Below are 15,176 nucleotides of genomic sequence, written 5' to 3' on the forward strand. Positions count from 1 at the left end.
CCACCAGGTTGATTTGTGATAATGAAATCACAGTGGTATGTTCAGTTGCCCTGACATACATAATTTTTAAATATTATAGATATGCCGTTCTTTAAAGATGAGAATATAGTTTAATATGAACCAGATTTCAATAATGTTTACTCTCATGCTGATAATTAATATTATATGGACCTTATTCTGTGTTTTTTATTTATTTAAATGACTATAAGGTACTGAATGTAGGATTTTTAGTGGGCAATCACTGCCATATTTTGTTGTCATAGTAACTCTTTGTTATATCTTATTAATAATTTTTCTAAAAATGCAAAAAAGGCTGTTGAATTTCTTTCATTCTAAATATAAAGAAATCTTTTTGCAATTAATTTCGCTGTTTTGTATGGGAGTAATTTCACAATGATACACAAAATGAAGTCACGATTTGGAGAGGGCATACAGTGTACTTACATTTCTTTTTGATGCTGACACCATTTTCTGATCCCACAAATGATTAAGCATGTGCAGAAGAGAAGCAGAAAAGTCACAATTCCTGGCCAGGGAAATGCGCTGTCTTTTGGAAGCATTGCAGAACCTGGAAAGGGCACAGTACCAAAATTATTATGACGAAAACCACAAGCAAGCTTTGAATGGTTATTCTTTCTACATTTCTAAATTATGAGTGGGTTTTGGGTTTTTTTGACTATCACATGGAAACAAATTATTCAAAGCAGTTGACTATGTGGTGTCAACATGAGACAGGATCCAGGAGCCATCTTAGTGGCAGATATTGTGAGACAGGCCCTGGATGTTGCGAGAGTTGGCAGGATGCCATGCAACCCGCCTTGTGCTCTCTGTGTTGGTTGCAGTCTTTCACGACCAAGAAGACCACACACATTGTCAGCAGTAAAAGGACATTTCACCACCAGCCTTGTTCACAACAGCTTTAAAAATGAAATACCTATAAAATACCTACAAATGTAAAAACGGGATACAACTATATATCTGTTGGGTTGACTCGTTGGAACAATTGGGTAAGAGTTTTAAACTAGTGCCTTATCCAGGTACTGTTAATGTCCAGCTTACTAACATAACACATGATCTAGTTTCCAACTTGTTATCCTATTGCACTTCATATCTCTTACAATAATATATTGTGGCTTATGCTACGTCAGTGGTAGGAGACATGATATTTTAAAAAAAACCCTTTTATTTGTAGTTTTGCAACGCTGTGTGGCATTGGATGGCATTTATAGGGGCAAGAATTATACCATAACACGTTGGCATTTGCAACTTAAGCAACAATAGGAGTTAGATACTGATATAAGATAAATTAGAAACCAAAAGGCACTTAGAATTTGCCCTCATCCTAATCAGAGCATAAATTTATACAGGTAGTCCTTGTTTAGCAACCACAATTAGACAACTTTGTTGGTAAGAGAAGCAGTCACAAGTGAAACCATGACAGTGCTTATGACCTTGCTTCAGCTTTCTTTTTCTTTCCTACTGACCTGCAACTGATCTCCTACTGACCTCACATTAATGTGAGGATTAGTCGTAAAGTTACCTTTTCATAACCATTACAACTGAATGGTCGCTAAATGAGGCAGTCACCAAATGAGGACAATTTGTATGTGATTCGTGCAGCTTTTGAAATAAGGGACTCCTTACACACGGTCACTCATGCCCTCATCACTTCCTGCCTGGACTACTGCAACACTCTCTACATGGGGCTCCCCTTGAGGAGCACCTGGAGGCTCCAACTGGCACAGAGTGCGGCTGCGCGGGTGGTTATGGGAGCGACATGGCGTTCCCATGTAACACCTCTCTTGTGCAAACTGCACTGGCTCCCGGTGGTCTTCTGTGTGCGCTTCAAGGTCTTGGTTACCACCTTTAGAGCGCTCCATGGCTTAGGACCTGGTTATCTACGGGACCGCCTGCTGCCACCAGTAGCCTCCCACCAGCCCGTACGCTCTCATAGAGAGGGGCTCCTCCGGGTGCCGTCAGCCAAACAATGTCGACTGGCGGCCCCCAGGGGGAGAGCCTTCTCTGTGGGGGCACCTACTATCTGGAATGAGCTCCCCCTGGAGATACAACGGATCCCGGATCTACGCACCTTCCACGGCGCTTTCAAGACCTTTTTATTCCATCAGACTGGCCTGGCCTAATTTTTCCCTTTTTCCCTTTTTAATACGCAAATTTTAATTTGTTCTTAATGTATTGGGGTGTTTTAAATCTGTCTTCGGCCAAATTGTTTAATTCGGTTTTATTCTGTTTTTAAATTTTGTATTTATGTGTTTTTATCTTGTGGTTGTTCACCGCCCTGAGTCCTTCGGGAGTAGGGCGGTATATAAATCAAATAAACTAAACTAAACTAAACTAATTTCTGGAAGTACAGCCCATCTATCTTCCTCCCTTCTTAAAAGACTGAGTCATTGGCTTAGATGTGAAAATGATTTCCAAGCATGGAAGTGTCTAAAATCTATACTGCTATATAAGCAAAGCCAGACATCTTGCAATGATCTTAACAAGGATTAACACATCGGCTTCCCCAGCAACCATAAATTCTCTCAATAATTCTGTTCAGAATATGGACAACCACATCTTCAGCTTTTCATTCTTTAGTGGCAGATACAGGTAGGGTGATACATGTCAGAGCTCCTATGAAATAAATCTTTCCAATCTTGATTATGACATAGAAATTGTGAGGAAATTGATTAATATTCATCACCTCCCTTCCCTCAGCTCCCTCCCTGTAGAGAGCAGAGGTCTTCAAACTTGGCAGCGTTAAGACTTGTGGACTTCAACTCCCAGAATTCTCTGGCTGGAGAATTCTGGGAGTTGAAGTCCAGTCTTAAAGCTGCCAAGTTGGAAGACCTCGGCTGTAGAACAAGCTTGCCAAAACCAGTTGCAGCAACCTTTTTGCCCTGCTCCTCTTTTCATGGAGACTCCTTTACAATTGAAGCAATAACTTACCAGTATTAAGGTCATTTTTTACAGTATATGAATTAACAGAGCTATTCATGGTGGCTACTTCAGTCACTCTTCTGATGGACAGGTTTCCTTAAAAACAGATAAGCACATATTCTTTAGGATTTTAGCCAGTTTACCAGTATCATTATAGTAAAAATGATTACTATACATCTGGCTGCAATCAACCATAATAAAAGATGGGATATTACAGTTGATTGCACAATCAGTCAGATGTTTAGACAGAATCTGTCATTTTTATTCATCTACCGAATCCTTCCTAAAGACCTAAGATAGGCAGTTTTGTTTTTTGTTGTTACATACACTATTGCAGGAGGTAAGCTGTTGCAAGTAAAGCTGCCTTTTGCAATTGATTGATGATGATTTTGTCAATGCTGATTTTGTTTTGTTTTCTTATTCTACAATCGTTTTACTTCGATATGCAATCTTTGTATTTTGCGATTTTTCGCCAATTTGTTCTCTTCTATTTTGCTGCCTCCAGGTACTGTCAATTCCACTATCCAAACTATTTTGTCTTTCTTACTGATAATTGTTTAGTCTGAGGTTTATCACATAGCAGGTGCTTGTCTGTTGGAACTCTAAAGTCCCAGAGCATGTTAGTTTTCCATTTTATTGCAATATTCCACTTCCAACTATTTTCCTTGATAAGTAGAGTCTGTCAACATCACTGCATGGATGACTGGCATGATTCAATTTATTGTCATTACTCTCTGGTCTTCTTATTCAGGTATTTCCTCCACTGAATTTGGGCTTAAGATCTTTTTTATTTTCATGACATATTTACCTCTGATCCTTCCTTTTGACTTCAGTGTGCTTGACGTTGTCTCCTTGAAAGATGCCCACGTATTTGGAGCAACCATCTTCATTCAGACTCTTAATGATATTTCCATAAGGATCTTGATTCCTTCAAATTTTCATTATTTACCCCCCCCTCATTTTGATAGGGTAGCATATTTGTCCAGTTCAAATTCCATTCCAATACACACACACACACACACACAAACAAACAAACAAACAAACAAACAAACAAACAAACACAAACACACACACAGTGTGGAATAGCAATACTATTTCAGGTGGTGATTTCCCACACAGCTTCAGATTGTCCATGTAAAGGAGATATGATAGCTATAGCATGAATTGTTCACTATTGTTGACGGAGGAATCAGTGCAATGACAAATTACTTGGTTTCTTTCTTGCTGGAACTTGTATCTAATATTACAGCATTGGCATCTTTTAATACCTGTACTAGCAGTTTCTTTGGAATAAGCTTCAATTCAGGCAATGTTATTTAGTTGTCTTTGTATTGTTTTAGATCAGGCATCGTCAAACTATGGCCCAGGAGGCTGGATATGGCCCGCCAATGGAAAGTATCCAGCCCGCGGACTGGTGTGATTAAGCCCCGCCCCTTGCCATGGGCCTTATGTTCCAGCGAGCCAGCTGGAAGGCCAGCTGAGGGGTGATCTCGCCAGTGCAGCCTTGAAAAGCAGCTCTGGGCTTGTAAAGTACTGCTTTAAATTAGAAGTCTTTTTCACAGCCATGTGAACCAGGGCTGGTGTTTGAATAGGGGAGGGGGGTTGCAGCCTTGAAAAGCAGCTCTGGGCTTTTAAAGTACTTCTTTAAATTAAAAGTCTTTGAAAACAATTTAAACAGGATCTTAGGAAGGAGAAAGGCAAAAAAATGGACTGTTAAATTGGCCATGCCCATCCAATCACATGACCACCTAGCCATACCCACCCAGTAATATGACCACCTAGCTACGCCCACTCACCCAGTCCCCCCCAACAGTCTGAGGGACTGTGAATCAGCCCCCTGTTTAAAAAGTTTGAGGACCCCTGTTCTAGATTCTCAGTTATAGTTTATTTCAATTCTTAAGTTTTAGTTAGGAGGTCTTTGTTCTTTCTATGAAGAATGTATCATCAGTTTCCTCTGGTGTTTTTATTGGAAATCTGAAAAGGCAGCTATACAGATAAAAGTGGAAGACAAACTCTTCTTCAAGTCAACCATACCTTAGCTGATTTAATGGATAGGTCTGTGTTGTTTGCTTGATAATAAACCCTAAGGGGTTTGCAAAATTGCTTTCTTTCAAAATTTCTGGAAGAAATTAGTTGTATGGTTTCTTTTCCAGAACCAATCCTACTTAGCCTTCCCAAGTCAAGCAAGACGGATTAGGTGCATTTTTGTGTCTCAATATGTTATTGATCGTTCACAAAATAGCTTCATGACGTTCCACAGACCCAATCTGATTCTCCCCCCTCCCTCCCTCCATTTCTCTTTCTCTCTCTCTTTCATTAGCTATTCCAAATTATCTATCCTGACTTAAGGAACCTAATTTTACATATAATTAAAATGTAGACAATATATTCTAGTTTATAAAGTTGTTAATACTTTCACAGCGTCCACTATGTTGTGATGACATGGAGTTAACCTGGAAGCGAGTCATAGTGGCAGCATTTTGATGGGTTGTTATCCTGTTATTCTTCAGCCCTTAGTCAGGATAATGGTGTTAGCTCATAAGAGTTTAAATAGAGTGATATTTATTAGAAAGGATATTTACCCCCTTAGACTTTACTTAAACAAGACTGGAAATAAATTAAGATAACCTCTGCTCAAGCACAAATGTGGGAATCAGAGAAAAAAAAATATATTTGGGTTGTAGTACGTTATTAGATCTGGGCTGTAAAAATCCTGTGATCATTAGATGGCAGCAAAGAGACAAAGATCAGTCTACCTTTTTGATATGATCTAAAGGTTGTCTGGATTTCACCCAGGTCTAGTAGCTGTATTTAAGAGCTAGTTAACAACTGCAAGAGCTAGTTAACAACTGCAACAACTTCACATCATCAGTTGCATATAGAAAACATCATCACAGATATATCACTATTGAAAAGTCTTTTATATCACCTAACTAACCTTATCCAATTTAATTGCCATAAAATTCAAGAACTGTGAGCCTTCAATGGACATTAGCTTTTCAGCAGGATTTTTTCTTTTGTTATCAGGAGATGCCAGACGTTGAACCTGAGATATTCTTCAGGTTAACCCATGGTATTTTCATTAAAACCTTCAACTATGATAGTCGTCTTTCAGCAGATACATAGTAGTATAATAATTGGGAAGTATATATATTTTGCTAGAATAAATTAAATAGTTTTTGTTAAAACCAAAATCTTTTTTCTGTACTGAAATATATTTTATTTTTATTCCTAACCCTTAATTCCAGGGTTTACAGAGGATAAGAAGCACACACAATTTACATTACCCACATTGAGCCTTCTATACCACCCTTCCAAAGTGAAATAATTATTTATCTTCTAAACATGGAACTTCTGCCTTTTGCTCCAGGAGGCAGTGGCACTAATGTAATTTCTTTACACTAATTCAAGATGGACAGTCCTGTGGTAAGAGTAGGATCCCTACCAGAAATTCACACAAGAACCTTGAGCTACCTCCTACAAGTTTAAGATTCAGAAATATATGTCGAAAGCAGTTTGAAAATGAGTAATCAATATTACTTTGCTTGATTCTATTTGTGTGTGTGTTATGCATGTGAAAAGAGAATGACTTGCCACAGGGAATACCTTTTCACAGCTTATAAATCAAGTAAACCTCTCCAGCATAAACAAGCAGCAGCCCTTTAAAGATGTTAGACATGGGAAATGATCACATTAAGAGGATTGTAATTGTGGGCAGCAGGCATGAAACCTCAGGTCACTGCGTATACTTTTCTCAAGAAGAACGTTTCTTAGCAGCAATAAAAATCAGATTATCAAAGGAAATATATCTGTATGCCATGGTCGATAAAGATTTAGCACTGGGAAGAAAAGGCAGTTTTGTCTCTCGACTTCCCTGATGCTGTGACGAAACAAGGAATGATGATGATGATGATGATGATCTCTTTTATTTGTTAAACATGAAACTCAGTCAACTGATCATTTAAAAATGTGTCATAAATACGAGTGACTGGTGCTAATGGTTGATATGGGTTGCTGCCAACGTCCTAGGTATCAACCAAGTATCTTCTTAAAATATATCATGTTCCAAGTAGCGCAACCCATATTATTGTTGTTGTTGTTGTTGATGATGCTGATGCTGATGCTGATGATGATGGATATCAAGAACCAACTATCTTTAAACTGACTTTGTTGCTTGATAATTCTTGAATACAGCTTGTCTGTCTAGAATTCTCACTGTATATCGGACATTAATACAATTGAGCGAGTCCAGAGGTATTTCACGAGAAGAGTACTTCACTCCTCCACTCACAACAAAATACCTTATGCCACCAGGCTTGAAATTTTGGGCTTGGGCAATCTAGAACTATGCCGCTTATGGTCTGATCTAGGCGTACTACACAAAATTATCTGCTATAACATCCTACCTGTCAATGACTACTTCAGCTTCAACCACAATAATACACGAGCACACAATAGATACAAACTCAAGGTAAACCACTCCAAACTTGATTGCAGAAAATACGACTTCAGCAACAGAGTGGTCAATGCCTGGAATGCACTACCTGACTCTGTTGTTACATCCTCAAACCCCCATAACTTTAACCTTAAACTGTCTACTGTTAACCTCATACCATTCCTAAGAGGTCTGTAAGGGGTGTGCATAAGTGCACTAGTGTGCCTACTGTCCCTGTCCTAATGTCCCCATTTATTTGTATCCATTTCCTGTGTTCATATCCATGTTTATACTTATACCTGTTATCTTGTACATGTTTGACAAACTAAACAAAATAAAAATAAATTATAGATTGGATACTTTTGTTGCTATCCAGTCAAATGTATTTATGGAATTTCTAGACTCCAATATATAATTTAGCATTAGCATTAGATTCTTCCATGTTATGTAGCCTATCAGGCAGCCCAATATGTAATCCAGGTTCAAAAACTATATTAATTTAAGAAAAAACAAATTGCTTTGATAATTTGAGAACATTATCTTGTTAATCCAATATCCTGATATTTAACCATATTGCTACATACCTTTTATTATGGATGCTAAAGAATACATTGAGTGGGAACTGTAAATACAATATCATAGCCAGTTGGCCTAGTGCAGGGGTGGACTTAGTGCAACCTGTGGACTTCAACTCCCAGAATTCCTGAGACAGCCAAGCTGTCACATTTGCCCACCCCTGACCTAGTGATTAAGGCACCTGGCTATAAATTAGGAGACCATGAGTTCTAATCCTGCCATTGTCATGAAAACCAGCTGGATAACTTTGGGTCAGTCACACTCTCTTAGCCCATAATGTTAGCCTTGGGTAACTGCCAGTTGGCCAATTCCTGTTGCAATCAATAGATCAATACTTGGTTGATATAAAAAAAAGTGGACCCTTCATTTGCAGGAAATACTATAAAGGGAACCTCTAAAGAAATAAATCTAACACTCCATATTATTTGGAAAGGTTTTCTAATGAGAATAACTTTCCTATATAAAGTGGATATTTCTACTTTTTATGTAGCTAAACTATGATTATGCCTAGGATTTGAAATAAATATGGTTCTGCTTTTCCCACATTGAATACAAATAATTTTAAAAATGTTTATAACTTACTTTGTGGTATTGTGGAGTCACTTTGAGGTACCGTGGTCTCACCGAACAACGTAATAATAGTATCATTTTGCCGGGGTTGCATAGAATGCAAGGATTCTGTAGAAGACATATTGTCTTTAAATTCCTTGTACAATGTGATGATTCAGTGCTTTGTTAGTTAGACGCTACCAGCAGAGGTAAAACTAAAATGTAGACTCCATTTGGATAATAGAAATTTCACGTTATAAATGGAATACTAAAGGAACAAATCTAACACCCCTCCTGTTCAACATTTATGTGAAGCCGCTGGGCGAGATCATCTGTGGTTTTGGAGTGGAGTTCCATCAGTACGCTGATGATACTCAGCTATACATCTCCACCCCAGGCCATCCCAATGATGCCCTTGAAGTGCTATCCCGGTGCCTAGAGACCGTGCAGGTCTGGATGGGGAGAAACAGGCTCCGACTCAACCCTTCCAAGACCGAGTGGCTGTGGCTTCCGGCGTCCCGATATAGCCAGCTGGTGCCATCGCTGGCTATTGGGGGTGAATTACTGGCCCCCACGGAGAGGGCTCGCAACTTGGGCGTCTTCCTGGACACATGGCTGTCTTTAGAAGAGCATATGACGGCCGAGGCCAGGAGGGCTTTTTATCAGGTTCGCCTGATTCGCCAGTTGCGTCCCTTTCTGGATCGGGACTCCTTACGCACAGTCACTCAGGCACTCGTCACTTCCTGCCTGGACTACTGTAATGCTCTCTACATGGGGCTCCCCTTGAGGAGCGCCCGGAGGCTCCAACTGGTGCAGAATGCGGCCGCAGGGGGATTATGGGAGCGATGGGGCGCTCCCATGTGACACCCCTCCTGCGTGAGCTGCATTGGCTCCCGGTGGTCTTCCGGATGCGCTTCAAGGTGTTGGTCACCACCTTTAAAACGCTCCATGGCTTAGGGCCTGAGTACTTACGGGACCGCCTTCTGCCACCGATAGCCTCCCACCGGCCTGTATGCTCCCACAGAGAGGGAGCGTACAGGGTGCTGTTGGCCAGACAATGTTGGCTGGCGACCCCCAGGGGGAGGGCCTTCTCTGTGGCAGCACCTGCCCTCTGGAACGACCTGCCCCCGGAGATACGTAAGATACCAGATCTCCGTGCTTTTCGCCGTGCCCTTAAAACTTTTTTATTTCATCAAGCTGGGCTGGCGTAACCCCCCCCCTTAGATATTTTTAGATATTTTTAATTGTAAATTGATTTTAGTTGGGGTGTTTTAAATTTAATTGGGCCAAAATTTGTCTAATTCTTTTTTTAAAAATTTAAATTTTGTATATGATGTTTTTATTTTTGGCTGTTCACTGCCCTGAGTCCAGTAGGAGAAGGGCGGTATAAAAATTTAATAAAATAAATAAATAAATAATAAATAAACATTTCCTATTTTCTGGAAAGATTTCCCTAATAGTAATAGCAATAACACTTAAACTTATATACCTCTTCACATTGCTTTGCAGCCCTCTCTAAGCGGTTCACAGAGTCAGCATATTGCCCCCAATAATCTGGGTCCTCATTTTACCTACCTCGGAAGAATGGAAGGCTAAGTCAACCTTTCGCATGGTGAGATTTAAACTGCCAAATTGCAGGCAGCTGGCAGACAGCAGAAGTAGCCTGTAGTACTGCACTCTAACCACTATGCCACTGTGGTTCATAATAACTATTGAATAATATGAAATTATATAAAATGATATTTCTACTTCTGCATGTTCTAACCCATAATTATTCCTTTGATTTGAAATAAATATGGCACTATCTTCCCCACACTAAATACAAATAATTTAGAAAGTGTTATAACTTACTTTGTGGTACTGTGGAGTCACGGAGAAACATAGTAGTAGTACTACTTTGCAGAGATTTGGTAGAATGCAAGATTTCTGTAGAAGACAAATTGCCCTTAAATTCCCTGTTCAATATGAATATTCAGTTTTATTGACTATTGCCACTAGGAGAAGTAAAACTAAATTGCAGACTTTATATTCAGTACTTTAAAGAAAACACAAGAACTTCACATTATTCAGAAAGTCTCTCCTAATAACTTTCACATATAGCAATAGTAATACCACTTCGACTTATATACGGTAACCTTTCACAGTGCTTTATGGCCTTCTCTATGCAGTTTACAGAGTCAGCATATTGCCCCCAAGAATCTGGATCCTCATTTTACCGACCTTGGAAGGATAGAAGCTGAGTCAACCTTGAGCTGGTGAAAATCGAACTGTTGGCAGTTAGCAGAATTAGCCTGCAATACTGCATTCTAACCAATGCACCATGGCAGCTCTTGGTGTGGTGAAAGTATATAAAGCTGATTTTTTAAAAATAAAATCCTTGATAAGTCAGCTACAATTATTGAAATCTATTATGTTTCTATTTTCTACACCAAATATAAATAATTTAGGAAGTGTTCATCACTTACTTTGGGGTACTGTGGATTCACTGAATAACTTTGTAGTAGTATCACTTCGTAGCATTTTAGTAGAATGCAAGTGTTCTGTAGAAGACAAATTGTCTTTAAATTCCTTGTTCAATGTTTTGTTAGCTTGATTCTACCAGGAGAATATAGTATGAAATTATATAAAACTATTTTTTCAACTTCTTGATTATCCACTATGCTTAATTGGATTTGAAATCTACAGTATATGGTTCTTATCAAATCCAATCCATGTACGTAACATTTTGCACATGCAGGATGAGAAAAAGATGTTAATAAATCTAAACTAAATAAAAATAATAATATTCTATACATTTTATTTTAATAGCCACAGTTAAAAGTATGTTTTGAATCTTACTGATGCCCATTATCAGTTTCTAATAAAGGTTAATTAAGATCCTTTAAAAATACAAGATGGAGGAGGTTGTTCTGTAGCTTTGTCTTCGTAATCCACTGAATTAAATTATGATAAGTAGTGATTGCCCTACAAGAAAGTTTGAGCCATAGGCAGTGGTGAAATCCAATTTTTTTTACTACCGGTTTTGTGGGCGTGACTTTGTGGGCGTGATGTGGCTTGGTGAGCATGGCTTGGTGGGCATGGCAAGGGAAGGATACTGCAAAATCCCCATTCCCTCCCCACTCCTGGGGGAAGGATATTGCAAAATTTCCATTTCCACCCCACTCTGGGGCCAGCCAGAGGTGGTATTTACTGGTTCTCTGAATTACTCAAAATTTCCGCTGCCGGTTCTCCGAACTGCTCAAAATTTCCGCTACCGGTTCTCTAGAACCTGTCAGAACCTGCTGGATTTCACCCCTGGCCCTAATGATGGCAGATGATTGTTGTACCTGCCTTCTCTTATATGCAAGTCCTGGAGAACAGGACCTATGTGAGATAAGGGTTTGTCTAACAGACTCCACCAATATAAAGATTGCCCCATTCTTTATGCATTTTTGGGAGCTTTCACCATAAATAGTAAAGAGTTAGATACTTTTCCCTGAAGCAATAAAGCTAACAAAAAATGAATAAATGAACCGTAGAAGTGTTGAGACAAAAAGTTTCATGTGTGACTGAATTTTTATTGTGGATGTATGTTGGAGAAAAAGAAAAATAATATTTATAATTAAGATCTCCGACCTCCGGGTATTTCGCTGTGCACTCAAGACCCTGTTGTTCCGCCAGGCCAGGCTATCAACATAATAATTTTAAATTGGGTGTTTTAAATTTCTGGGGTTTTAAATTGAGCCGAATTATTCAATAATTTTAAATTATTTTAATTGATGTTTGTCTTGTGCTTTTAATAGGCTGTACACCGCCCTGAGTCCTTTGGGAGAAGGGCGGTATAGAAATAAAATTATTCTTATTCTTCTTATTCTTATTCGTATAATGGACTTACTTTCTGTAGAGGAATCTGGTACGAGCGTTACTCCTGAGGCTTCAGAAAGTGTAGTCTGTAACCCTGATTAAAATAACCATGGCTTGAAATACAGTGGATAAAATAAAAGAGCTTTAAAAAACTGCAATAAATGAACTTTGGAAATTCTTTAAACTGCCAAAACAATGACATACACATGACTTTACATCAATATTTTAATGATGCAAGTAGTAACATATGTGCCTATGTTTTGTATATTTGTAAACATATGTATATTTGCCATATAGACAGGAGGCAAATATATAGATATATTCTACATGTTTTTCCAATAAAGATATCACAACTTTTGCTTTCTATTTTTTAAATAAAATAAAGTAACATAATACTTGTAATTGTTGAAACACTTTTCATAACTGTATTTTATTTTAACGTTGACATTTATACCATTATTTTGTCAAATGTTTAAAGAACAGATAATATTTCATAGAAATCAATAAACAGCTACTTACTTTCTGTGGGTGAATCTGAAGTGGCAGTAATGTGACTAATGAATTCTGAATATGCCAATGATGTATTCTGAAATCCTGTTTAAAATAACCAGTTCAGAGAGTGGATAATCCTTAACAACAGCATCATGATATTGTTGGTTATAAAATGGGTAGCTATATAAATGTTTTAAGTAAATAAAATAATAGAAACCAATAAAGTATCACAAATCATAAGTTTTCATTTTAAATATAGTGTTCCTACTGATAGATAATGAAATAAAAGTAGAATTGAAGAAATGCATTATTACTTAATGTTCAAGGAAACTCAGATATATTATGAATTTTTAAACTATGGCAATAAAAATCAGAAAAGCATGATGGCTTTTAGGGAAACACTATATTATACAGAGTAGTGTAACGTACTAGGACAAAATATTAAAAATATTACATATATTTTTAAATCGATACCAAGTACCATTTGACCAGTGCCCAACACCTGAGATACAGATAAAACAACTGCATTTGGTTAAATTTATCTTTAGCTGTATACAAACAAGAGAAGGGCAATTAAAGAAATTGTACATCAGAACCTAATTTGAAGTCAGACTGATTTATAAGTAAAAGCCATTTGGGCAGTCTTTAAAAATTGTCTAATGGGACAACTGCTCCCTTTGCCTTCTTTGAAATCCACCAGGTGAGCAAGGAAATTTATAATGCACTAGATTCATAAAAATGACCTATTCAGATCTTCAGTTGAACTCATGGAAAGTTCAAAAGGGTTGGAAAAAAAGAAAATGCACAATAGCACATCTGCTCTTTCTTCCCAATCTGTTTGCATTCAGATGGAGACCTGAAGAAAAGCTATAATGTACAGTAGCTACAGCTATCCATGCAATTAAGAGAACCTGATTTATAAACCCCTGGATTACATAAAGAGGTGTATTTAGAGTCAAGCCAATTACTTAATCATTCCCCCGTTAGATTTCCAGCTATAAATATGGAGGTTAGGGAACCTGGGGAAAAATTTTGTGATTATCGAACTTGAAGTTTTCTTATGTTCAAGTGAATTCCTCAACTGCGTTTGCAATCATCGAACATAGCACATATTGAGACTATTCAACCTTTAGTTTTTGCACAATATGTTGGGATGAAATAATATCTATGAGCAATGGCTTAAAGTGCATGACTGAGATTGCTAGTAACCGCAAAATAAATTCCAGAAAACTCTTGGTCTCTAGAATTAAAACGTCCTTCAAATTCAGCTTCACATAGTTGCCAATTCAATTAAAGAACAATGTAGCTGCTGAATATGCAACAATTCCCTTAATGGGATGAAACACATGTAGTATACTTTCTATGAAAGCATGCATTTTTATTTGTTCTGCAGAGTTCACACTGCCATAAGTGTGTTTGACTGAACATATATACATGAGACACTACTCAGATTATAAATGGCCCCTAAATTCTCAAAGTGACTTACCATGAGGAATAAGTATTTCTTTAGACGAAAATTTCCATCTGTCATTTCTAGTGAGGTGGTATGCAGACATGCATTTGAAGGCCTCATTAATGGATGAATGAGTTACATTCCATATTGACAAGAATGATGTCTTCTCATAAAAACTTCCTACCCGGTTTATATTTTTATTTTCAATTAATAAGCCTTTGGAAGGAAAAAAAATGATAGAAAGAACAGGTTTTCCCTTATGTTCCTTCCTCTAGCAATAATTAAGTAAATAAGTTCCTGAAAACAAGCTGTAAAATGTTTAATTACATAATCAAGATAATATAATATTTTTATTTGTAAAATGCCTTAACAAGCAGGGAGTATGCAGCAATGGCACCCAAAGATAAGAAATATTTGGAAATTTATAATCCCCCCCCCAAATAAAAAATTGCTATGTTCTAAAAAAAGAAGTATGGAAACTGCAGCTTTTCAAAAGCTTTTATATTACAATATTCCCTGCCCTCTCCAATAACCACACTGATTGGAAGAGATAACCGATAGAAGGATTACAATTTCCCACACTATTCCTGAAGAAATCGACATCTACATTTAATAGTTGGGCATTTGTTTTATACTAGCCGCGCCAGTTAGAACATTTATTTTGCATTACCTTCAGATTTTTCATTCAGAATCTTTCCACCCATGTACCATATAAGTTTTGGCTTTGGATATGCCTTCTTTATCACACATTTGAAGTGTGCCTGAGTAAAAATAAACAGAAATCGAATCAGCAGTTCAAACAAATAGTATAATAGAAGGAATACTCTGTATTCCTTCTCTGCTTTCACCTTTGTCTTAAGCTTAATTATTTGGGTTAATTCGCCTGAT

General features: G+C 37.7%; 1 protein-coding gene across 1 annotated transcript in view; it reads right to left on the bottom strand.

Moving 5' to 3' along the window:
- The window catches only part of CD96 (CD96 molecule), a 39,990-nt gene that overhangs the window by 1,091 nt on the left and 23,723 nt on the right, over positions 1 to 15,176 (bottom strand). Inside the window, exons 6-13 of the mRNA XM_070943897.1 lie at positions 14,959 to 15,049; positions 14,322 to 14,504; positions 12,863 to 12,937; positions 10,966 to 11,040; positions 10,352 to 10,426; positions 8,534 to 8,629; positions 2,950 to 3,036; positions 445 to 568 (exon numbers count right to left, since the gene is read on the bottom strand). Coding sequence (XP_070799998.1) covers positions 445 to 568; positions 2,950 to 3,036; positions 8,534 to 8,629; positions 10,352 to 10,426; positions 10,966 to 11,040; positions 12,863 to 12,937; positions 14,322 to 14,504; positions 14,959 to 15,049 — 806 coding nt within the window. The remainder of the gene's footprint in view (positions 1 to 444; positions 569 to 2,949; positions 3,037 to 8,533; positions 8,630 to 10,351; positions 10,427 to 10,965; positions 11,041 to 12,862; positions 12,938 to 14,321; positions 14,505 to 14,958; positions 15,050 to 15,176) is intronic.

The sequence above is a fragment of the Pituophis catenifer genome, unplaced genomic scaffold (assembly GCF_029215685.1).
Source record: "Pituophis catenifer annectens isolate HBS135680 unplaced genomic scaffold, rPitCat1.0.hap2 SCAF_4, whole genome shotgun sequence".
Taxonomy (NCBI): domain Eukaryota; kingdom Metazoa; phylum Chordata; class Lepidosauria; order Squamata; family Colubridae; genus Pituophis; species Pituophis catenifer.